The sequence below is a fragment of the Oryctolagus cuniculus genome, chromosome 1 (genome assembly GCF_964237555.1).
Source record: "Oryctolagus cuniculus chromosome 1, mOryCun1.1, whole genome shotgun sequence".
Classification (NCBI taxonomy): domain Eukaryota; kingdom Metazoa; phylum Chordata; class Mammalia; order Lagomorpha; family Leporidae; genus Oryctolagus; species Oryctolagus cuniculus.
The window spans coordinates 102,427,805-102,453,026 of record NC_091432.1 but is presented as its reverse complement, the minus strand read 5'-3'; the positions used below and the strand labels follow the sequence as shown (position 1 = coordinate 102,453,026).

The 25,222-nt window shown below is 38.2% G+C and overlaps 1 protein-coding gene and 1 long non-coding RNA gene across 15 annotated transcripts in view; one reads left to right on the top strand and one right to left on the bottom strand.

Annotated features, from left to right (window-relative positions):
- Positions 1-24,494, bottom strand: part of LOC103349462 (uncharacterized) — a 28,289-nt gene extending 3,795 nt beyond the window's left edge. The window contains exons 1-5 of one of the 3 annotated variants that reach the window (XR_011390544.1): positions 24,050-24,494; positions 21,633-21,691; positions 21,082-21,213; positions 20,435-20,551; positions 12-14,485 (exon numbers count right to left, since the gene is read on the bottom strand). This is a non-coding gene — a long non-coding RNA (uncharacterized lncRNA). The remainder of the gene's footprint in view (positions 1-11; positions 14,486-20,434; positions 20,552-21,081; positions 21,214-21,632; positions 21,692-24,049) is intronic. The other 2 variants (XR_011390546.1, XR_011390548.1) reach the window with 2 other exon arrangements.
- Positions 1-25,222, top strand: part of ARHGAP20 (Rho GTPase activating protein 20) — a 133,806-nt gene that overhangs the window by 95,308 nt on the left and 13,276 nt on the right. For 9 of the 12 annotated variants that reach the window (XM_070077924.1, XM_051849486.2, XM_051849448.2 and 6 more), the window contains 7 exons: positions 2,415-2,456; positions 3,341-3,425; positions 6,737-6,814; positions 9,395-9,461; positions 13,639-13,827; positions 22,888-23,066; positions 24,490-24,651. In XM_070077924.1, the coding sequence (XP_069934025.1) occupies positions 2,415-2,456; positions 3,341-3,425; positions 6,737-6,814; positions 9,395-9,461; positions 13,639-13,827; positions 22,888-23,066; positions 24,490-24,651 (802 nt within the window). The remainder of the gene's footprint in view (positions 1-2,414; positions 2,457-3,340; positions 3,426-6,736; positions 6,815-9,394; positions 9,462-13,638; positions 13,828-22,887; positions 23,067-24,489; positions 24,652-25,222) is intronic. The other 3 variants (XM_070077928.1, XM_051849467.2, XM_070077925.1) reach the window with 1 other exon arrangement.

The following is a 25,222-nucleotide window of genomic DNA, read 5'->3' as shown; positions in this document are numbered from 1 at the left end:
TTAAAGCTCACCTTAAAAGTCCTCATTGTGCCAGCTGCTAGGAAATCAAATTTGCTACTTTGTTGGTACCCTTGTTTTCTTTACGGTGGGACCAAATACAGGAGACTTTCCTTCCTAAAACAGATATAAGGTTTTTGTCCTTCAGTCTCTGGTTGTTATGGCTGACACCTTTGTCTGCCTTGAGCTCCCCTTTCCTATCAGAGATGTTGGAGACAAGCCTGTTAGCAGATATAAAAATCTTGGTGCCTAGGACTCGGCCTTCCAAGTTGCCATGTAACACCATTTCTTGCAGGTTCTTTTTCCTTAGGGCACCTTAACTGAGTGAAGTATGGCTCCCAGCTTCCTCTGAGGGATGATCCATAATGTGAAAGAATCCATCTTGTCTTGTTCTGTCTCTAGGATGCATTGCTTCCTCCTCTCCAGGATTCTATTATTATCTCTTTCAGTGGGCTTTGGTGCTATTGAAACTCTGAGATTGGTGTTGATTATGGAGTCCTTTAAATGACTGATACTGAGAATTACTAAGGAAACTGGAGCCCTGGATTCTGTATCACGTGGGAGAAAGGGGAAAATGCAAGACTATACAATCTCTATGAATTAAAAAGACATACTTCTTAAAACATAATTTATGTTTTAAAGTATATGTTATATATGCAAACAGTGAAACACAGCAGTGAGAATGATCTAAAACACTGCACACAATAATATGAATAAATCTCACAGGCACAATGTTGAATGACAGAAACCAGACACACAGTAATAGTATACTGTAGTTTATATTTATATGAAGTACCCAAACCAGCAGATGTACTCTCTGCTGTGATTCAGGAGAGTGGAAACCTAGGATCTACAGAGAAGCGTAAAGAGATCTGCCAAGGTGGATGCTGATTACATGGATGTGTTTAATGTATAAAAATCCTTCAAGCTGTACACTTAAGCTTTGTACAATTTTCTCTATATATTATGTCAAAAGTCAAAATAATGCTAAATATTATAAGGAGATAAGGAGAATTTTTTTAACTTTATAATGAATCTGAAGAAAAATTCTCATCTAATTTCAATAGACTTTTGCCAAATCAAGATTTGATGTAAATGAACCTAACACAGTCTGTTTTAAGAAACAAATAAAAAGGGATTTTGAAAGATGGAAATTGTGTGGTCAGTGCTTAAAAAAATGATGTAATGTACATTCTGATGACCAACCATGGAAGATTCTTATGAAGAAAATGGCTAAGCAACAAAGAAACAAATTACAAGTATTTATTAAGTATTTTTCTGGAACAACAACAAAAGTAGGGTTTTTGTGTTTTTTAGAGAAATAAAAAACTACATAAAGAGATTAGAGTATTCTCTCAAGAGATTAGAAATATGGTTTTTAAAGCTTTTCACTGACAAGACCATATGGGAATATATTTTAAATTACTCTTAAGAATTAAATACAGGGGCTGGTGTTGTGGCACAGTGGGTCAAGCCACCAACTGCAATGAGACCAACGCTGCATATCAGTGCTCCACTTCCCATCCAGCTCCTTGTGAACACACCTGGGAAAGCAATGGAAGATGTCCAAGTGCTTGGCCCCTGCTACCCATGTGGGAGACCCAGTTGGAGTTCCTGGCTCCTAACTTCATCGTGGCTCAGCCCTGACTGTTGTGGCCATTTGGGAATGAGCCAGCAAATAGAAGAGATTCATTCTCTCTCTGTCTGTCTCTCTGTCTCTCTCTCTCTCTGCCTTCCAAATAAATAGAAATAAAGCTTTAAAAAGAGTTCATGAAAAATTAACATTATAAAAAAGTAAGCAATGACAGCAGGAAAACTAATAATTTAATTGTCAATGGATTAATCTTAACCAGGTTATAGTGATAGTAAATTTTCTATAAACTGTCACTAGTTGACAATTCTGTCCTAATGTATTAAAATTTTATTTTCTGACAAAAACTGGTTTCCAGGCTCAAGATATTTCCATATATTACCAAATTCTTCTTTAATCTCAACCCTGAGCATAATTTCTGTATGTATGTCATTTCACACTGCAAAAATACTCTGAAATAATCAACCCCATTTTAAAGATAACGAAACCTAGGCTTAGCAAGGTTAGGTGATTTGCCATGATCCTCTGGTTTGCATATAATTTTGAAACTAGGTGTGTAGATTCCAAATTAAGTTCCTTCTCCACTGTAACAGGTACCTCCCACTGGTAGTACCACTCAGAAAAGAGCAGTAAAATAGGAAAGCACGTTTGTCTGGATACCATCCATGGATTTAATAAAACTACATTTGACTTATGTAGTTTTCCTAAGGGGCATTGTCACCACAGTGTTCTCCAGAACACAATTTTGCCAAGGTTGCAGCTTGTCTGTGCACCTACATCAGTAACAACAGGCTGTTCATATCTCTCGCATTTTCTTTGATTGCAGTTCTCCAGAACAAAAGGACAAATGGCTCTCTCTTCTGCAGAGGTACTTTTTCAATATCTATATTTTTAATCTTTTACGTATGCTATGCAAATTCCAACCTATTCTGCAGCGAAGTGTTCCAAATTCTCCCCCTTTTCCTTAGTAGAAATTGTTCATTTGCCCTCAGAATAAGCTGTTGGTTAGATTGTACACTACCTACTACTTTGAATAATGTTCTCTCGTTACATGTGTATTAACTTTCTAGGAAGGAAAACACTGAGGTCTAGTTAAATCATTTGAGACAAAAATTAGTCATTTCTCCCATCTCTTTCTGGGTTCCAACCTACCAGTTAGAACAAATAGTTTCCTCAAAGTATGTATAAAGTTTCCATAAAGGGGAGGTTTTTTGCTGAGTGCACACAGGTCAAGGATTATCCCTGCCATTTCACAGACTGAAATGGTCAGCTTGGGCTCCTGTTTCAGACCCACAGTGCTTCCCTCCTTTCACCTTTCACCCTCCCCAAGCTCTGGGATAACCAAGGTTTACACTTGACTAGAAAGCTAAATAAAGTAGAAGTAAAAACCATTGTTTTGGTTTGGCCTAGTAAAGTATTATGTAAGCCCCTACACTCTACAGTAAGTTCCCAGACCTCCAGAGAAGGGAGGGGGAGCATCCACAGGTGTGGTGGCCCAGTTATGTTTCTCCATCCGCACTCCTCATGGTTGCTGCGTTCTTTTTGTGCCTCTGCCTAATGTCCTGAAAGAAAATTTTATTCCCTTTCAACCCATAATGTAAAATGACTTTGCTAAGTCTTCCCATGTGTCTTTTTAAAAATAGCATATAAGTATATTGAAACTATTAGCACAATAGATTGACTTGAAAAATAAGCCACTAGTGAATGCCATCTGACGCAGTGTTGTTTCGGGTTGTTGTTGCATTTGATTAGATACATCAATCTAGAGAAAGAAAAGGACTACCCGAAGAGCATTCCCCTCAAAATCTTCGCCAAGGACATTGGGAATTGTGCCTATGTAAGTGTTGTGTTTCTAAGCCAGAAAATTTAATTCCAAGCACCTAAGGCAGAACATTATGGGTAACAAGAGAGACAGATAGGCAGGCAGACAAGACAGACTGAATATGCTGTGGAAGGTGGGCATTTAGAAATACTGTGGTGGGGGATGCATTTTTAGGGTATTTGCATGTCTATGTATATGTGAAAAGTAAACCCTAGAGAAATTAACTTTCACTGCAGTATTTAATATGCACACTTGGAGAGAATATTGCTTGTCAGAGGACTCCTTCTCCCTCTGGCAACTGTTTCTCTGGATCTTTTCATTAGCATCTGCAGAGGCTTATATAGTAAAGCTATTTCTACAAGGAGGTATTTCCTTTTGGTATCAAGCAATTTTTTCCCATCTTTCACTTCTTAAATAGAGAGTGGTTTTGAAAACGTCTTCATCTTTGTTAAGGATTGATTTCCTTGGATTAAGAAAGGGATGATGATCTTAGAGAAATGACAGTTGTAAGGGATTAGCATGATTCTGCCTCACAATGTTTATTATATTGGTCAAATAATTATTAAGTCTTTAACACTCCATTAGTATGTGTAATTGTGATGACTGAAATTTCAGTACAAGAGCCAAGATGTTACTGGTGATGAACAAGATGGAAATTTATGATGATTTTTGTGAGACTACAGATGCCATGCTTCACAGCAGCTCTGGATCACAGAATAGTGTTGTGTTGTGGAAAAATATATAGTGCGAAACAGTTAGTTTTGGCCAAAAACAGAAGTTATGCAAATATTCTGAACAACTCCTGAATGCCTGATGTCACTGCTTGGGGGCAAAAAATACTCAAATTTTTATGATATGAGCCTACCAGAGATCTCTTTTAGCAAAGTAAAACACAAAACAAAGCAAAACAAAAAAACACTGTTGTTTCTGCCTGCTTTGGTTCAGTTGTTGTGGCAGTTGATTAGGTTCAAGATTTTCTTGGAAAATCCATTGAACTGATTTTTAACACTTTTTGGCAAGTGTATGCTTGAGAAAGGACTTATGCCCAACTCTCACTTCAGAAAAAGCAGTAAGAAATGCAGTCAGAGAGATATCCTGTATTTATCACTAGTGTCCTGGAGAAGTCAGGGGTGCTGTGACACACTCTGTCCTTTGCTCTCTGAAGTAGCTTTCCAGGCAGGGATCCCTGCGCCTGGGAAGAGTGATCCCTCCAAATAGGAGTGCCTTATGGAGAAGATTCTTCATCCTTGGCCTTTAGTTATGCACAGCCTGTCAGTTCATCTTGCTACCATGGAACAGAATAGCCACGTTTTCAGCTTTGACTGAGCCAAGGAGCTCTGTGTGCTGAAATTCGTTTGTTTTATCTACCAGAAAACCTTGCAGAGGACAATATAATCCTATAGTTGTAGTTTCATACAGATGTGCCCAAAGTTAAGAAAAAAAATTATCTTAGAAGCTAGGTAATTGACAATATAGATTCCTTACTTTATAAAAACTTGGTGAGATAATATCTTTAAATTGAATAGAAGGGTTTGCAGACCCTAAAGAAACTGTAGAAGCAGGAGCTGTTTTGAAATTTCATCTCAAGTTAAGTATGTAGCATGCTTTTAAAAACTCTGATAGAAATCAAATCCAGTTGGGTACACTCAGCCCTCCCTGTTACAGTCTAACAAACTTTTGCATAATCTTTCTAGCTTCAAGAAATGTAACTCAAAATAAATACATGTTAAATGCTTTACAAAAATTAAAAATCCAATTAACAACTTTTTGAGGCAGTTTGTCCTGTGAAGTATTTTGTTCATAGGGAAGAAATACTATAATAGAAGGATTAGTGTTGAATTATCAATGGACTCACTTAGCTTTATTTTTATATCAATTATAGACATTTATGCTCATTGCTGACTTATCTGATAATTATGTGTAAATCTGTGTGCATAGAAAAAATATTTTAGATAGCATGGTACTGTCTTATTTAAATAATGTCTTTTGGAATTCTGTGAGCTCTGTAGATATCTGAGAATCTTAATTCTTTTTCTACTTGTTGCAAATTGTGTTTATTTTTAGTAGCAATTCTCAATATGGTTTAACACAGAGGTATTATAAATACCCTATTTAATGGCAGAGTTGGTAATAGAATTGAGCTTTCTAAAATTTTCAGTTGTTTTACCACACTCATTGGTTTAAAATCCTCTAGAAATATCAGTAGTGAAAATCTTAGTAGCCATAGTCCCTGACACATAGAAAATACTAAATAAGTAGTGGTTTTTTGTTCAGTGTTTTAAACGCCTTTTGTTACAAATTCTTACTCTGATTTTACGTAAACTGATTTTATACCATGCAAAGAAATAAAACCACATTCTAAGAAAACAGTACTCAGGAAGAAATTTATAAGGATCCAGCTGTCTCCCTTTTTAACTATTATCTGCCTTATGGTAATAAGGCAGAACACTAGTCTGAATGATTTTTCGGGCAGAGGGGCAGATTAAGAGGAAGATGGGAAGCAAGGTCCATGTATAATCTCTGAAACATACTGAGTCTTTTTCTACCACGCTGAAGCTGTTATAGGAGGGTAATTCAAAAAGTTCATGGCAAATTGAATGAAACATTGTGTATTTTTGTGTCAAAAAGAAAAATGTTTAAATTCCTGCAGAGAAGGTTCTTCCAAAAATTCACAGAGTGGTATGTCATTGGTGCAGTAGTTCAGTCACCTCGTGGGACACCTGTATCACACTTCAGAGTGCCTGGGTTCAGGTCCCAGCTCTACTCTGGATTCCAGTGTCCTGTTAATGAAAACCTTGGGATGTAGAAGGTGATGGTTTAAGTAGCTGGGTCCTTGCCAATTCCATGGGAAACCTGGATTGAGTTCCCAGCGTAAGGCCAGCCCAGTCTAGCCTTAGCTTTTGTGGATGTTTGGTAAGTGAACCAGAGAATGAGAGGTCTTTCTTTATCTGTGTTGATCTCTAAATAATTTTTTAAAAGTCATGGAAAATTCATATCATGAAAAAACTATGCATGTATTTCAAATGTTTTTGCACCAAAATAAACTTTTTGTTCTATTTTCTATGAACTTTTCGAACCACACTTTTATTTTGTAAGCCGTACATCATTCATTTTAAGAGAAATAAATGCTTATTAAAGTGTGTAACATCACAAGAGTATGAAAGCCAGTTATGATCATGGGCTTGTGTTCTGCTGAAGTCTTGTGCTTTACTCTGTCCACACTTGAAATCAAGATTTGCCTTTGGATAATCATTTAGCCATGATTGTTTTGTTTACTTGTTTTAAAAAATTGTTTATTCATATCTATATTTCTTTTTTTTCTACAGTCTAAAACTATAACAGTAATGAATTCAGATACAGTGAATGACGTTATCAACATGTCATTACCAATGCTAGGGATAACTGTAAGTTATTCTGCTAGATATTCTTAATTAAATTTTAATTTTATACTTTATACTCTTGTGAATTTTATCCATGATAATACATCTTTTATTACAGATAGAAAATCATATTTTGTCTCCAAAAATGTAGAAAATATAGTAAAGCTTTACTACTAGTTAATATAATTCTTCTATTTTAGCTATTTAACTATTAATCTAATTCTTCTATTTTAAAACCTGTAAACCTGAAAAAACATAATTTTAGATTGATAATATGTATTTTTATTGTGTTATATACTTCTACAAAAAAATTGGGGTAAATGATTCATGATAAAGTCTAGCCTTCTCCCTGCCACCACCTCCCCCGCCACTATTCTTCCCATGTCTCCTTCCGTTGTTCTCCTCCCCTCTGTTATTACCCTGGATTCAACCAGTGTTAGGATGATGACTTCTGAAGGATTCACTCTGTAGCAGAATTTTTACATAAGGAACATATGGCTAGAGACAGGGGTTTAGCCTGGCGGTTGAGATGCCTTTCAGGAAGTCCACATCCGAAATCAGAGTGCCTGGATTCAATGCCCAGTCCTGGATCCTGATTCCAGTTTTCTGCAAATGCAGACCCTAAAGTCAAGAGTGATGGCTGAAGTAGTTGCTTCTCTGCCACTCATGTGCGAGACTTGGAGGAGTTCTCAGCTCCCAGCTTTAGCTTGGCCCAGGTCCAGCTATTACAGGCATTTGGAGAGTGAATGAGTAGATGAGAGCTCTCTCTGTGTGTGCGTCTCTCCCTCTGCCTCTCAGATTTTAATAACACATGACAAGAAGCCATATTGTCTGATTGCAGGTCCTGAGAATCAGATGGCTGGTACCTCTAACAAACTGCCAAAAAAAATGCAAACTTTGAATTAAATCATGGATTTGAAGAGCTTTGTAGTACACACCACACTCTTCTATTTTCTGGGGCAAAGATGATTTTTTTGAAATTTTATTAGTGAGGAAAATTGAAATGTTTGAAGATGAGATTAGGAAGATAAGAATTGGAAGGCACATTCATCACTTCCCTACCACTTATAAAAACAGCACACAATTAGTGCTTTCATTAAAGGGAGAAACTTTCAGAAGGATAGAAACTAAGGAAAGCACGTGAACAACACAATTCTTTGAGTGAGGTTCTCTATAAATATTAAAATAACTGATATGTGATATGACACATATTTAAGACATGGCATAGTAGTAGTCATTGTATTAAGATTTGCTTGTGCACAGTGCTATAATAGCCCTTAAGAACTCAAGCCAACCAAAATTAGTGGTAATAAATTTTAGTTAAATTTAGTAATATATTTTAAATGTAATTAAATTTGTGTGTGCTGGGTAAAGTTGCATTGATTTCTTTTATGAATATATTTTAGAAGACAGTGGATAATTTTAGGGATAGGAAAAGAGATTAATGACATGACTAACTTACCTATGGCTTTCCCTTTGGATAATGTGATCCATCTGAGACTGAAATATGTGTATGCATTTAAGTAGGAAGTAAAGTTATTTGCTTATACCTGTGCCAAAGGATTATTACAGTGTTTTCAGAAACTACATAAAAGAAAGACTTCTATTAATTGTTCTTCCTATTTGCACTAAAATTTTTCCACTGGGGATGGGACAGGGAGGAACTTACGAATAAGCTATATTGGAGGTGGAATATGGGGGGAAGTCTGCATGGTATTCTCCATAACTGGACACTGAAGTATAAAGCGCAAGTCCATAATTTTTCATCAGAAGTTAAATGTATGTATATGAAATATTACCAACAGACTTGCCTGTTCTAGCTTCATGTAAATGTTATTGCTCTTTCCCTCCTAGAGGATTCAGAAAACTATAGTTTAATACTACTACTTTAATGGGATTTATAGTGTCACTGGGTTATAATTCTACTACCAAATAGTTTTCCATTACTGAGCCTGTTCTCTAAGTATGGCTCTTGTCCTTTCAGTTCCCAGGAATGGACTTGCCCAAACTAAAGCCAGAGCAGACCGTGCCAGCCACCTAACTTCTCAAGACCTCCTGGTCATTCTTCTCCTGCTCGGTCAGAAGCAACTAAACTAACAATCAGCCTTTGAGATGTCACCTCCCAGTCACAGACACAGCAGTGCTTTTAGCTTTCTGAATAACCAGATTGTCTCTGGAGTTAAGTTCAGCATCCTCTGAGAAGTTAAGAGACACAGCGCATGTCAGGGCTATGAAGAAAATATAAGCCTTGTATAACTAGGCATTTTGTTCTTCCTTTGTAAAAGCCATCATTTCACATTCCCTGGGCTACCTAAATAGTGAGGTCCTGATTCTGTGTTGCAGTTCGTGGATTCTTGGTGATCACTGAGGGAAGAAAGCAAGATTCCCGAATCCTCTACTGAGGATCGGAGGGGGGGGGGGGGTTGTAGGAATTTAGTACTATCATCTTCAAAAGTCACATCTACCCTCATGAAGCTGAATAGCATTTATATTGTCCCCAGGTTTTTCTTTTTGCAAAGCTTAAAAAAATGCCAAAAACTGTGTCCTTATTCAGTTGTCAAGTGTGAAAGATTTATTGTGAGTTTTAATTCTTTTATCTCCAAGGGCTCTGAGAAAGATTACCAATTATGGGTCAATTCCGGCAAGGAAGACGCACCATACCCACTCATTGGTAAGTTTCTGTAAAAATCTAAGATAGCTTTGATTGTAATTTAATTATAATTTTAAGTATCTCAGAAGATTGGTAATATGATACTAAGTTAAACACAATTAAATATTAAATCTCATATCAGTTAGTAAATGCTTGAAAGATTTATTGTGTGGTAGAACAATATCTCTTCACTCAGTGGCTAATGGTATGACTGGGGTGAGAAATCTAAATTTTCCTCCCTGCAGTTTTACTTTACAAAGAGAGCTAACCTGCTAAATCTTTAAAACACATTTTCTGGGTATGGCATTATAACACAGCAGGTTAAGCTGCCGCTTGTGACACCAGCATCCCAAGTTCCACTGCTCTGCTTCCAGTACTCCCTGATAACACACCTGGGAAGGCCATGGGTAATTGCTCAAGTACCTGGGCCCTGCCACCCATATGGGAGTCCTAAATGGAGTTCCTGGCTTTGGCCTGGCCCAACACCAGCTGTTGTGGCCATTTGGGGAGTGAACCAGCTCAAGCCCAATCAATCTCTGCCTTCTCTGCCTGCCTTTAAAATAAGTATTTTAATTTTTTTTCCTGCAAGCAGCATGTTTGATAATGATTTTCCTCCATTTGTCTATTATTTAGTTCTTGAGCTTTCTTTTCCTATCTCTACTTATTGTGTTACCCTGTGGAAGACCATCTGAAATCTAGCCTCACATTTTAGTACATCCGTGAGTATTTAGCAAAGTTCTAGACACAGGGGGCAAGTGTTAGACATCATAAAAAAATAGATAATTCCATTTAAAGTCCTAAAACTCTTCACTGCCTAGCACACTTCGCTATTCACCTAAATGTTTTAGCATTTGTTTTGAAGAGTTATTGGTAAATATGGTATACCTCACAGTATTAAAATCATTTAGTTGAAAAACATTTATTAATCAATAGCACTTAAAACAAGGGAGCACTTAAAATGGAGCACTTAAAACAAGGGAGAACATCTGTAGCAGAGTCTGAAATGACGACAGTGGTGGTGTTCATGACCTCGTTATTCCAAAATGCTTATTATCTGGCAAGTATTGTGAGAAACATTACATGCATGATCTCAGGTTATCCTTTCCTTTATCTGTGAGGTCACTGTATAATTTAGATTTCTGTCAAGTAATCTGAGCAATATTTTAAAGAAAATAGTAGTTATTTTATTTGAAAGGCAGAGAGGGAGGGAGAAAGATAATTTCCATCTGCTGGTTTATTTTTTTTCTTTTTTAAAGATTGTATTTATTTGAGAGGTAGAGATACAATGAGAGAGACAGAGAGAGAGGTCTTCCATCTGCTGGTTCACTCCCCAAATGGCCACACCCAGTCCGAAGTCAGGAGCCAGGAGCTTCTTCCAGGTTTCCCACGTGGGTGCAGGGGCCCAAGCACTTGGGCCCTCTTTGTTTTCCCAGGCCATAGCAGAGAGCTGGATCAGAAGAGAAGCTTGAACCGGTGCCCATATGGGATGCCAACACTGCAGGTGGTGGCTTTACCTGCTACACCACAACGCTGGCCCCATAATTTACTTCTTAAATACCTATGACAGCCAGGGTTAGGCCAGGCCAAAGCCAGGAGCCCAGAACTCAATCCAGGTATCCTACTTGGGTGGCAAGCAATTGAACCTCTGATGCCTCCTAGGGTATGCGTTGGCCGGAACCTGAATTGGAATCTGAGGAGCTGGGGCTCAAAACAAGACACTCCAATATGGGATGCAGGCATCCCAAGCAGAGTGGCAGGGAGCTGGATCAAAAGTGGAGCAGCCGGGACATAAACCAGTGCCCATACCAGGATGCCGGCATCTCAGGAGGCAGCTTTATTCTCTCTACACAATGCCAGCCCCTATACTTACCTTTTAATTTAGTTTTTTTACTTAGAATAAACCTGTCGGGAGCTGGTGCTGTGGCACAGTAGGTTAACACCCTGGCCTGAAGCTCCAGCATCCCATGTGGGCGCCGGTTTGAGACCCAGCTGCTCCACTTCTGATGCAGCTCTCTGCTATGGCCTGGAAAAGCGGTGGAAGATGGCCCAACTCCTTGGGCCCCTGCACCCAAGTGGGGCTCCTGCTTTGGATCGGCACAGCTCCGGCCGTGGTGGCCAATTGGGGAGTGAACCATCGGATGGAAGACCTCTCTACCTCTCCTCTCTCTGTGTAACTCTTTCAAATAAATAAATAAATCTTAAAAAAAAAAAACTCTGTCTCTCCCTGTCACTCTACCTTTCAAATAAATAAATTAAAAAAAATAAGCATGTGATCATGCTCAGAGCTAAGGATAAAGTTGAATGGGTTTCAGATTTTATAATGTCCTTTTTGTAAAAGTCATTGGGCAAGAATTAAAGTTGTCATTAAAAATCAAATACTTAATGAAATTGGTTTAATATATTTATTTAAAAATAGCTGCATAACATTTAGTCTTAGAACAGCTCCATGCTGCATTACTAGCGTGAGACATGATTGTCCCATGATTTAGCAGCAATTCTTAATTGTATATATTTATGTCTTTGTATTTATATGTGTACATTTAAATATAGACACACAAGAATTAAATGCATATTAAATTTGAAAGATAGAGCTGCAGTACTCTGTCTCACTGCCCTCACCCCCAGAAGCTTGCTGTGGCCAGAGCTAGGCTGGAGTTAGGAAGGATACCCATCACTCCCAGGGTGTGGGTGGAGAAGCAGCTGGAACTGAGAGCTGGAGCTGGGGCTCAAACCTAGACATTCCAGCATGGAATGTGGGCATCTCCACTGCTTAACTCTCTATACTTAAAAAGAATCCATGGCACAGTATTATTTACAGATTATATTGAGAGGATGCAATTACTTAGAGTACAAAAAGCAAAAATCATGTTGCAGTCAGATGTCCAGGATTTAGTTTTTCTGGTTCATAAATTCCTTTCTGCATCTGTTTCTAATCCCCAGCATTCTCCTTCTGATTAGTGCCTGTGAACACAATTTTAGAGGACAGCGGTGGAGGGAAGCATGGATCAAGCCAGCCCCAGTGCTCTGGCGTAATTCTAATTGCAGAATGAAGGATGTCTTTTTCAGACAGACGTGTTACATAGTAGTGATAGTGTTGCTTTACATATATAGTCCTTTGCCCCAATAGTGAAATTAACCACTAATGTTTACTTATTTGATATGTATAACATTTGTGTCAGATAGGCAAATAATTTAAATTACGTACTTGAATCAGAACATGAATTTGCTGAATATTTATAGTTCTAGGTAGTGAGAGAAATTACAATGTATTTAAATATTCATATATGAAGACATAGGAAAAATCATTAGGTTTCTCAAATCAGAACATGAATTTGCTGAATATTTATAGTTCTAGGTAGTGAGAGAAATTACAATGTATTTAAATATTCATATATGAAGACATAGGAAAAATCATTAGGTTTCTCAAATCAGAACATGAATTTGCTGAATATTTATAGTTCTAGGTAGTAGAGAAATTACAATGTATTTAAATATTCATATATGAAGACATAGGAAAAATCATTAGGTTTCTCAAATCAGAACATGAATTTGCTGAATATTTATAGTTCTAGGTAGTAGAGAAATTACAATGTATTTAAATATTCATATATGAAGACATAGGAAAAATCATTAGGTTTCTCAAAAACTGATGTACATATTTATTCCAATTAATATATCTATCCTTTTTTAAAAAGGATTTGTTCATTTGTTTTTGAAAGTCAGAGTTAGAGAGTGAGAAATCTTCCATCTGCTTGTTCACTCCCCAAATGGCCAGGCCTGGGCCACACCAAAGTCGGGAATCTGGAACTTCATCCAGGTCTCCAACAAGCAGTTGGGCCATCTTCCGTTGCTTTCCGAGGTGCAATGGCAGGAAGCTGGATCGCAAGTAGGAAGCTGGTATTACAGGTGCTACGTAAACTGCAGTGCCACAAAGCTGGCCCCCCAGATAATTCTTGAAAGATATTTTTCCTCTTTGCTTTCCTTCCCTCACCATGAAAATAAACTGCTTTGGTAGGGTCACCTGCGTAATGCAGTGATCTGTAAAGCTATAGGAGTATACATGGTGAACCTTCAGTCAGCAGAAGGATCCTAACCTAAAGTTGTTGCAGGAGTAAATAGGAGTCTACTCTAGTTGGTAGCATACATGCTCATAGGAATAGTCTGCCTGAAGTCTACTTGTAGGTTTTTTTATACACAGGACATGAATATCCCTATGGAATTAAAATGAGCCATCTTCGAGACACTGCACTCCTGACGCAGGGATCAAAGGACTTTGCTGCCACCCTCAACCTCCAAGAGCCCTTCCTCATGGAACAGCTGCCCAGAGAGATGCAGTGCCAGTTCATCCTGAAGCCCAGCCGCCTGGCTGCAGCCCAGCAACTTAGTGGTGAGTTCCTTCTCCCCCTGCATAGAGCCTTCTCTCAGCACAGGTTTTCGTTCCTGACCACAGACTTAGCACAAAAGCAGAACTCCAACTTCCAGCCAGATAACGTACATTCTCTTTCAATTGGAAAGATGGAGTTTTAGAAGATGATTTTATAAATTATAAATTAGCAGTAGGCATGACTAGATTTTAACCAGCAGCTTGTAGCAATACAGTCTGTCTCTTCTTTTCACTATTCCAGGCAATGGTGCAGCTGTGTCAGTGCCCTCTTTGCACTCTAACACTGTACTGTGTGTTCCTCCAAGTGGTTACATTATAAAAAGCATGGCTGTCACAAGACTGTGATGCTGTACCTGGATGGTGATAGTGATAAATACAAAGGTTATTCAGAAAGTTCACAGAAAATATTTATTGAAAAAAAAAAAACGCATGGGTCTTTTAAGAATTATGCCAAAATAGGCCGGTGCCGGATTCTGTCCCAGTTGCCCCTCTTCCAGTCCAGCGGAGGATGGCCCAACTCATTGGGCCCTGCACCTGCATGGGAGACCAGGAGAAGCACCTGGCTTCGGATCAGCACAGTGCGCTGGCTGCAACGGCCGTTGGAGTGTGAACCAACGGTAAAAGGAAGCCCTTTATCTCTCTCTCTCTCTGTCCACTCTGCCTGTCAAAAAAATTAAAAAAAAAAGAATTATGCCAAAATAAACTTATCTCTTAATTCCATTTTCTGCTAACTTTTTGGAGTAGCCTCATCTACATAAATCTCTCCTTAGCCTACTGAGCTCATATAAATCCCCTTTGAACTCCAATGTCTCTTAACCATCCCATAGTAAAGACAAGAATGAAAAGCAATGTACAACATAATTTACCCTAACTGAAGTTTAAGCTCTCTATCTGAAATTAAGATTTTATAAGAGACAGAAGACAATGGCTACCAAAAACTGAGTGGGATAGTGGAAAACTAATGATGAACTTCTATAACTGTCGTTGTCAATGTAAACCAATTAAGGGGATCTGATGAACCCATGGCATTGCCTTTTGCAGATGAGCAAACTCAGGCCCAAAGAATAATAATAATAAGTTTAAATGGATGGCATGGACCTTCCTGGCAAATGACAGATTATTAGCATCATCTTACTGCCAGATGAAATTCTTCATCTATTAATAAGAGTACCTCATACCTTTTCCATCTTCACTGCAGAATGACCCTTTTTTGAGACCAACCATCCAGACTTAGAGAAAACAGACAAATCATTCATTGCAAAGATTCAGATTTTTTTTTGCTTTAGATGTTCATACAGATCAGTATCCCTTTAAACAGAACCTCCGCCAATGCATTTTAAATTGTTTAATTTATAATTTCCACACTAAAACCACCTTAGTTTCTGAAATAATTGCAACACCGGCATTAAACATTTCCTATTCAATCCATTGATTCAAGACTGACAGCTTGTTAGGCAAAAATACTTGAACTGCTCTCTTCAACTACTATTTGTTCATTTTATTTTTCGTCTCTGGAAGCCTGGATTTCTTCTGTCTCATACCACTTTATTCATCCATTAGCGCTCTATCCTACTTGAAAATTTCAGGATTATGATGAGATTCCATCTTGCTGAACACCAGAGCCCCTGTCAGTCTCCTTTGTACTCTCCCATAGTCCTAGTAAAATCCTATTTAGGTGAATTCTAAGTACTATTAGATGAAATCCTATGGCATCAGGAAAGTTTGTGATCCTTAATAACCAACCCCAAATGAGCACTCCATACTGGCTGGACCATTGTAATTATGTTTCATTAAGACATGTTCGAGCTCCTTGAACCAGCCATATCATTTACATCTCTATATACACATCCTGTCCTGTCACTTTCTGATGATCTCCTAGCTGGTAAGTCATCAAAGGCTCCCTCCTATATGCAATTTGGGACATGCTCAAGCTGACTTGCCCCAAACGGTAGAGTTAGAAAAGTACCAGGGGATTCCAATTCAATCCCATCAAGGTGGCATGTACCAATGCCATCTCACTAGTCCAAGTGATCAATTTCTGTTCACAATTGATCATAATGATAGGACTAAGAGCCAAAGAGATCACATAAACAAGACTAGTGTCTGCAAATATATATATATATATATATATATATATGCTAAACTGATCTTCTGTATATAAAGAAAATCGAAAATGAATCTTGATGTGAATGGAAGGGGAGAGGGAGTGGGAAAGGGGAGGGTTGCGGGTGGGAGGGACGTTATGGGGGGGAAGCCATTGTACTCCATAAGCTCTACTTTGGAAATTTATATTCATTAAATAAAAGTTAAAAAAAAAGGCTCCCTCCTCTGTCAAACAAAGGTAGTTTGAATTTTTATTAGTCATCTCCTATAATGTAATTGAGTTATGGGGTTGTAAGTCTATTTGCTTACAACTCTGCCATTTTGAAGGGTGCTATATACAGATCATGGTTTTTTATTCTCTAAAATGTGAGCTCCATGAAGGCATAGATTTTCATTTCTTTTGTTCACTTCTGTGTCCCCACCACCTGGCACAGTGATGGCATACGTACTCAGTACTTGTTGAATTAGCTAATTCAGATATTTTTTTAAACTTTTATTTAATGAATATAAATTTCCAAAGTACAGAATATGGATTACAATGGCTTCCCCAGATATTAATGAATTGCTTTATCAGTCTGTTCATTCCCTACAACTCTGCTGAGGAGAGTAATATTCTACTCTTTATTCTCTGGATCCTTTATCAGTTTTATTTAATTTCACTAACAGGCAGTCAAGTGCCCTGAGGGTTTCACCTAATTTTTCCAGTAACTTACTCAATTCAGTTGTAGGCATCTTCTGCTTAGTTCTTCTCTGAGGTAAGGATAACAGTTGTTCTAGTAGTAGGTGATTCATGGTAAATAGGACCAGGGATGGAGTAACTATAGACCAGTGGTTCCAAAACCCGAGTAACAGAATCACTTATGCAACTTAATAATTATAGTTGAACCACTTAAATATTTTTAAGCCACAGAAGATTTTGATGGACATATGCTTTGGAAACCACTGACTTAAATCAGGAGTTAGTACACTTTTTCCTTAAGGAACTGTATAGTAAAATTTGCATATCAGTGCAAAAAAACCAAGGATATTATTTCAATGTTCGTGTCATAAGAAGCAAATTTCCATATAGTTTATTGATGGAATTTAAAACAATAAATAATTGAATAATTTATAGTAAAAATTCTTTCAGAGGGACAACAAAAAATTACTGATCTGATCATCAAAACTGATTGCAAATGTTCTGGTCTGCAATGAGATTTCTATATTTCATCTTTGAAAACATCTTTTCACACAGAAAGGTACTGCCAAATACTGATGTGCTGCAAGCAGATAATTTTAATTGAACATATTCCTCTTTTGGATGGTATTTGCAAAATTTTGTTAGATTCTTGTCTTGGTGTTTGCCTTTTCAGTATATCTTTTCATTGCAGATTAATCACTTTCAGCTGAAGATTAGGTAGACGCTCCTCAATTGAAAAGTTAAATGTATTTTGAGATAAGGTAATTTCCTTTGCTCTTGCATTGAGATTGGTATGACATAGCTGGGACTGTAGTTTGAGCTCAGAATATTTGCTGCAAATTGGTTTAGGGATAGAGTTCTTGTTTTAACTTTTGACAGGATGAGATGTGTATTAAAGCAGTTTGACTTTACCATGGTGAAAGTTTTATTTGTATTGTTTTGCCTTATAATTTTAGGTTGAATTAATTAAGAAATATCAAATCTACAGCAAACAGTAATTTCCAGAGCCATTCAGTGTCTATTGGTAGGAAGTCCAATCTTGGCCCTAAATTCAAATTATCACTGAAAAACTATCACTATTCAGCCATTGAGTACTATGTGATAACACAAGACAGGCTAATGTTTCGTTTCTATTTCTGATAAAAATTCACAAGATTAAGAACAATGAAGCCCCTCAGAGAAAATGAAGTTCACTGTTGTACCACTGATCAGTGCAATACAATAAATAACCATAGCCTTAAAAAACTACATTTTCCAAAGCTTTGTAAACTTGTCAAATTAATACCTTTCTCTGCTCAGTACATTTTCATCACCATCAAATACAACACATCTTAGCAGATTCCATTTCAGGTAATATTGAATTACTGTTTTCTCAAAATCTTTGAAAATATTCTCACCTGTAATTGTTCCATGCAGATAATTCAAAGCTAACTCTTTAGCTGCTACACACTGAACATTGACTTCTTGGATAAATAAGTAAACAGTATTACTAATTTCAATAACCATGACTTATCAAAAACCAGAATGCATCTCTTATGATGGACTCAAACTACCTCCACGAGCATGAAGCAATGAAACAAACTGCAGCATACATCTTCTGTCTTTAAATCCCTGCTCTTGTCACTAAAGCTCACTATTATGTAGACATGTTAGCACCAACTTCGTGAATTGGAATTCACTTTACATGGTTGTTGTCTTATTGTCAGCATCCCACCCGGCTTCTGTTACTGTTCATAGGGACTCTTTAATTTAAAGGAAAAAAATGCCACTGTGGACATTGTTTTCAGTTCTCCCATAGCATCATTGGCTTATAGAAAATACAACCATATGAAGATCAAAATCTTCTCCAGCTTGTCCCTAATACAAATCAAAATTTAAGAACAAGAGTTGGTTTTACTTTCCCTAATGTTTCAATTGAAAAAAAGCCAATATTCTTTTTCAGCATATATTATAAAAATATAGAATGTGATCTTACTTACCAAGTACCACTTGTTAGAGTCCATCAGACTCTGTGGCCTGTATAGTTCAAATCCATATAAAACATAGATTCTTAAATTGCTTAGTCCTACAAAGTGGATATTTTGCATAGCCTCTTTTGTGAAAACCAGATACTGTTTCTAAGCTTAGAGGATAAAAGAAAATCATTTCTATAAGAGCAGTAGCTGAGAATAATTGTATTTTTAAGCCACCTCAATAAAACTGGGCATAATTAGGCAAAATTCTGTTGTCTCCCTTTCTGAGAAAGATTCCTCTAGTTGAAGAAAATAATCCTGTTAACTAGATAACCTTATGTCAGCGTAGTCATCCCCAGTGTTCTTCTGCCTCAGCATGGAGGCAGAAAATAATGTAATCCTGAAAGTAGAGTAGCCCTCAGTCTCTCTACCAGCCATCTCTGAGACTTAGAGTACTGTAACTTTGTCTTTGGGGTGGTTGGTCCCTAAATTCAGGGTTCAGGACACAGACATTTAAAGATTTGACCTCAGATATCAAAGGAAATCTGTTTAGTCAGGAAAGTGTTTGCCCCTTCCTGTTCCCAGAGCATTTTATACATGTTTTGTTTAGGTGTCTACCTGTCTCTTTAGACTGTTAGCATCTTAAGGCCTGGGAATTCATCCTCAGGGTGTAGAGCAGAGGTTAAATGAGCATCACACCTAGTATGGAAAACTTTGAGTTGTATATGAGAGTCTGGAGTAAAGAGGGATTTTTCTGAACTGTTGGGGTTTCCACATCCAGGTTGCAGTTCTGTGCCCACAGTGTCCCACATCTGGTTAAGATGCAAATCTAAAGTGCAATTGAACTGTTCACTGCCCTTGTTGGGGAGGGGGGTATAATTTGGGTAGATGGAGGCCAGAATAGAATTTCCAATTGAAGTGTTGTAAGTATCATTCTGTACTTTCAAGAATTGCAGTTTTTAATATTCAGTTCCCTAATTTAAACGTGAAAATGAATTCTGCCAGGGTTATATAGGAAAGCTATACCTACATAAATTTAGTTTGCTTTATATTTACTTCACCTTTTTTTTTACAGCAATAGTATGTGTTTTCATTAGCCTGTGACATTTAGAAAGTCAGAGCTATACATTAAAAGCTCTGCAAGAAAGTAAACTTTAATGAAATTTTTTTTCTCTCAAGCCCAGAGGGAACCTGAATTCTCAGATTGAATGCTTTGCATAACAAAAGGCATGGCTACAGCTGAAAGTACTTATGATAAAGGATTCAATTTCAACTTCATCTTCTGTCTACACTCATAGTATAGCTGGATATATAAATCATGGATAGAGCATTCTTAAGTTTGTGAAAGCTAAACCATATCTGATAGTTTTAGGAATAATAAAGCCAGTATAAATGTGAGCAAACCATACTAACTACAACTCCTCAAAATACACATTCATGTATATTAAACTAATATGTGCACAGGTTGACATTGCTAACCATACAAGAACCCCTTCTTGGATTCCAGAGCGTTTAGTTTCATTTTCTAAGATGGTGGGGATCTAGGATGTTAGGACAGGAAAAGAATACATCAATTGCACAGAGCAGTGGTGTTCCTTGGGGTCTGTTTATCTCCTCAAGTCTGGCAAACAAGATGGAGAGTGGGATGGAGGGTAGGGCCTCTCTGTTGGGAGCAGTTTGGTACCTTGGCAGCTTTAATCAGGAGCACTGTGACCCATACGATGGGCAAAGTCATGCTCTTTATACATTATCCTATATGATCCTCTCAGTAAGCCCTAGAGGGATAGGGAGGAGAGTTTAGATAACTTGTCCAAGTAAGTGTCTGAACCAGGAATATAATGAGGCTCCTAACTCAGACTCAGAAAACTTTACATACCTGAGTGTGTACAGTGGTGACATGTGGGTGACTGTCTTAGGCCGTCTGGTAAAAAACTCCTTATTCGCTTATCCTCCCATAACTTGGCTTGTCTAATATTTGCTTAAGTACATGATCCTGAGGCAATAAAAGGGTAAGGCATGTTAAAAATAAGACTGCTTTGAAATTAGCTTTTGACAATACAGATCAGTGGAAGATCTATTCCCTTGCCATTCCATTATCAGCAGAGGTCAGGAGCCACCCATCGTGCTTAGGAACTTGGAGTGTCATTGGAAATACTGCCATGCAGCCAGAGTTTAATAACTAATTCCTATGCGCTCCCCTGCAAAAGATGGAGTCAAACCAACAGTGGAAACAGCCTAGCTATGAAGGCTCCTCAAATCTTTATTGAAGCTATTTTGAATCCACTCCACAAATCAGATTTGGGCAGAATTTATTTACAATATTTGGGGCTCCCACTGTTAGGTTTTCTCCATTCAATTTCCATCCTCTCTGTTCTCTTGGTTTTCAAGCCAGTAAGAGTACAGCTTTCTCTCTAAATTTCAGTTACTGCTACTGCCTGTCCTCAGGCTAAAAGCTTGAGGAAAAGAATAGAAAATTCAGGCATTCCCTTCATCCAGATGTACACTTTTACCACTAGTACCCACCTTCTTTTGGCCTCTCTTCAGTGCCTCCAGGTAGTTTTACTTGGGTTTATTTGTCCAAGGCTTATAGTTATTATCCATGTGTATGTTTTGGGAGGAGATGGCAGGAGGACCAACCGCCTTTACAAATGGAACCTTGAAGAGCATTTTCTCTATCAAATCATGTTCAAACTCATTAACTTTCATGTTAAAATTAGACACAGCACAAAAAAAATGGCATGACTAGATTATCATAAGATTATAACTCACTGTTGACATTTCTGCCTTTTTTCACTCTACCTTTTTTCATTTAAATCCTCCATCAGTTTCAACTGTTCAGTAAGTATTATTTACTAGGTACAAGGCACCATGCTAGATGGCCCTTCTGTTGAAATCTTGTTCATTCAAAACCCAAATCAAATGCAAAGACCCCTGCCACTGAACTACATAAAAATGATATACCTCTGAGTGTCTCCAGTACTTTGTTCCTGCATTATAACATTTATTAATATACTTGCTTACCCCCATGACCACCACTACCTCCAGTCTTAGTCCCTGTTAGGTTATGAACTTACCATAGCAAGGGCCAGTCTCGTTCATGTTTGTGTCCATCCATGCTGCCTTCAGCATACATCTTTGCAGTTACAAAGAAAGAGGAAAAAAATTGTAGAACATTAGCTTCCTGTCTCTGTTCTCAGTAGTACAGTGGGCATCAGGTAACAAACCATTCTTTGTCTCTGGGCAACAACTTGAGACACATTTCAATCCACTTCATCTCTTCTTCTACCATCTCCCTCCTTTGCTGTTTCTTATTATTTAATTGTGGTCTCCTTCAATATTCAGCTTTTTTGTATGCTTGGTCTCATCTTTTAAATGGAAAAATATGTATACTGATATGAAGCACTTTTTGCATTAATTTGTTACAGTTAAATAAGGGAATCTTTTTTCTCTATTGAAAATGTAATGCTAGGGTGAGTGTTTGGCCTAGCAATTAAGACACCAGTAAAGATGTCCACCTTCCATATTGGAGTACTTAGGTTGGAATGTCAGCCCCAGCCCATGATGTCAGCTTCCTGGTAATGCAGACCCCAGGAAGCCAGGTGATAGCTCAGTTGGATTCCTGCCACCTACTTGGGAGACCTGGATTGAGTTCCCAGTGCTTAGCTTCAACCTCAGCCCAACCCAAATGCTGTAGCCATGTGGAGAGTTAATCAGCACATGAAATTTCAAGTTCATTTGTTTTCTGTCTCCTTCCCTATTATTTGTGAGGCAGACAAACTGAAAATTTAGTGCCAGCACTCAAGTGCATAAACCAGTAGTCCCAAAAGTTCATTTTTTCTTAGTTCATATTACAGTGAAATTTCATAGGTTGAATTGTTGATTAAAAAAAAAGGACCTCATCTGTAGTAAGTATTTTTTCTCTTTGAGCCATAGTAACAAACATGAATTGATGGGGCCAGCACCGTGGCTCACTTGGTTAATCCTCCGCCTGTGGCACCAGCATCCTATATGGCTCCGGGTTCTAGTCCTGATTGCTCCTCTTTCAGTCCAGCTCTCTGCTGTGGCCCAGGAGGGCAGTGGAGGATGGCCCAGGTGCTTGGGCCCTGCACCCGCATGGGAGACCAGGAGGAAGCATCTGGCTGGTGGCTTCTGATCGGCGCAGTGCTGGCCATAGCGGCCATTTGGGGAGTGAACCAATGGAAGGAAGACCTTTGTCTCTCTCTCTCACTGTCTATGACTTTACCTGTCAAATAAAAAAAGTATTTTTTTAAAACTCAACTGATGAAGTTACATGAATTGAACTAGGTTTTTTAATTGTCTTTCCTTTAGATTCAGGTCAGAAGACATTTAAAAGGAGAAGATCTATCATAAACTGGGCCTTCTGGCGGGGTTCTAGCACTCATCTGGACAGCTTGCCCATGTCACCAACGTCACCTGTGCCAGGACAGCTCTTTGGAGTTTCTCTGCCAAATATTTGTGAGAATGACAATCTGCCCAAGCCTGTCTTGGTAAGTCTCATTTTGGCCCATAAACTAATGGGAAGGAGATTTTTGGAATAAAGAGCTCTGGGTGATAACATATGGCTCCAAATGGAAAAATTGCAGACATTCTATTTTTTTATTCAGATAATAAAAATCTGATTTAGCTATTACATTATCTAAGGGAGATTTAATATGGATAAGTTAGTCCACAAGTTCCAGGAAAGAGGCACACAGCCTGTTCTCATGAATGAGAATTGGCTCTACAGAGAATCCACATCATTCCTCACAAATCCTTTCTTGAATTCCACATCGTTCTGAGAGTCATCTTTTATCAGTCTAGCAGCAGAGACTACGCAATGTTTATACTTCTTAAAGGTTTAATAAACTTTATGCTTGCACATTTTAAATACAAAGAAAGATAAAATTCCCTGGCAGTTAGTTGTCTTTAGATTAGATTAGAGCCACTAACATTTTACCATCACTAACTGCTATATTACATAAGCACTGTTAGGCAACATTTTAGTTAGTATCTAGCATCCTTCCAGCACTATATTGGGTATATGACAGTTTGTGCTATTTTGTTTATCCTTCACAACAAACATAGAGGGTAGTTATCATCATCCTTACTTTACAAATGTTAAAAAGGGGCTGGCATTGTGGTGCAGGGAGTTAGGCTGCCTGCAGTGCTTGCATCCCATATGAGCACTGGTAAGAGCCCCGCTGCTGAAATTCTGATCCAGCTCCCTGCTAATGTGCCTGGGAAAGCAGCAGAAGATGGCCCCAGCGCTTGGGCCCTTGCCCCAGAAGTGGGAGATCTAGATGGAGTTCCTGGCTCCCCCTGGCTTCAGCCTTGGCCCAGCCCCAGCCCTTTTAGCCATTCGGGGAGTGAACTCAAGTAGATGCAAGATCTCTCTCTCGCTCTCTCGCTCTCTCGCTCTCTCGCTCTCTCGCTCTCTCCCTCCCTCCCTCCCTCCTTTCAAATTAAAAAACAAAATGCCTCAGAACCTTACCCAAGGTTGCAAAAGTCAAAAGGCATAACTCAGTTTCAGGTCTCATGGATTGCATGTCACCAGACCCATTCTCTTTGTTCACTGCAGAGGACCAGCACAATTGAACAATTAAAATATACGCTTAGCAATTTTTAAGAATATACCACCTCGTTATTAACTGTAGCCACCATGTTATATAATAGTTTACCTAAGCTTATTGCTCCTACTTAACTGAAATTTTACAGCCTTTCACCAACATCTCCCTTATTCCACACCACTCCTCCTGCCTCATAATGTTTGCTCCCCAAAAATTACTTTAATCTTTCTGGTCATCGATCCAGCTGCAATCCTTCAGTGCTCTCCCTCAAGCAGCCTCCAGCCCCTGGCAGCCAAAGTATATACTCTCTTGCTTGAATGTGAAAAGTGCCATTTTGGTTTTTTTCCCCTTTACTTTCTCATAGGATATGCTGCTTTTTCTGAATCAAAAAGGACCCTTCACAAAAGGTATCTTCAGGCAGTCTGCCAATGTGAAATCCTGCAGAGAGTTAAAAGAGAAACTCAATTCTGGAGTCCAAGTACACCTAGACTGTGAATCTGTTTTTGTGATAGCATCAGTCTTAAAGGTAGGAAACATTCTCTCTTCACCCCATGGTATAGTTGTGGGGCAAGGTAAATGATTCGTTGTATTATTTGTGTTTCATCATGAGCATTATTTAATTTTCAAAGCGTCATAATAGATTTAGAATCAAAGTATGAAAAAATCATTTCACAGAGTCAACATTGGACATTTTAAGTTACGACTAATATGATATGTGAGCTATACTTCTTAAATTTTTTTCAGTCCACACTAATTTGTCATCGCTGCTTCTACTTTTTTGAACTCTGGAAAATAATTATAGAAGTTTATCATAATAGACAAACCATCTATTTTACAACTGGAACAAAAAATTGCTGAGGCCAAAAATGCCATGCATTACATTATCATTCCCACAGATATTCCTTCCCTTGGCCCCCAAGCCTTCTACTTCAAAAGTAGAGTAGGAACGATTCCTACTCTGGGACCTTCTTTCACCTTCACCATACTTGTCATTCTTTATGGTTTTCACCCTTCACCCGTGCTTACTTACGTCACATCTAAAAGTTAGTTTTTCTAAAATGTTTTCTTCCCCACATTCTTGGAAATGCCCTGCATTT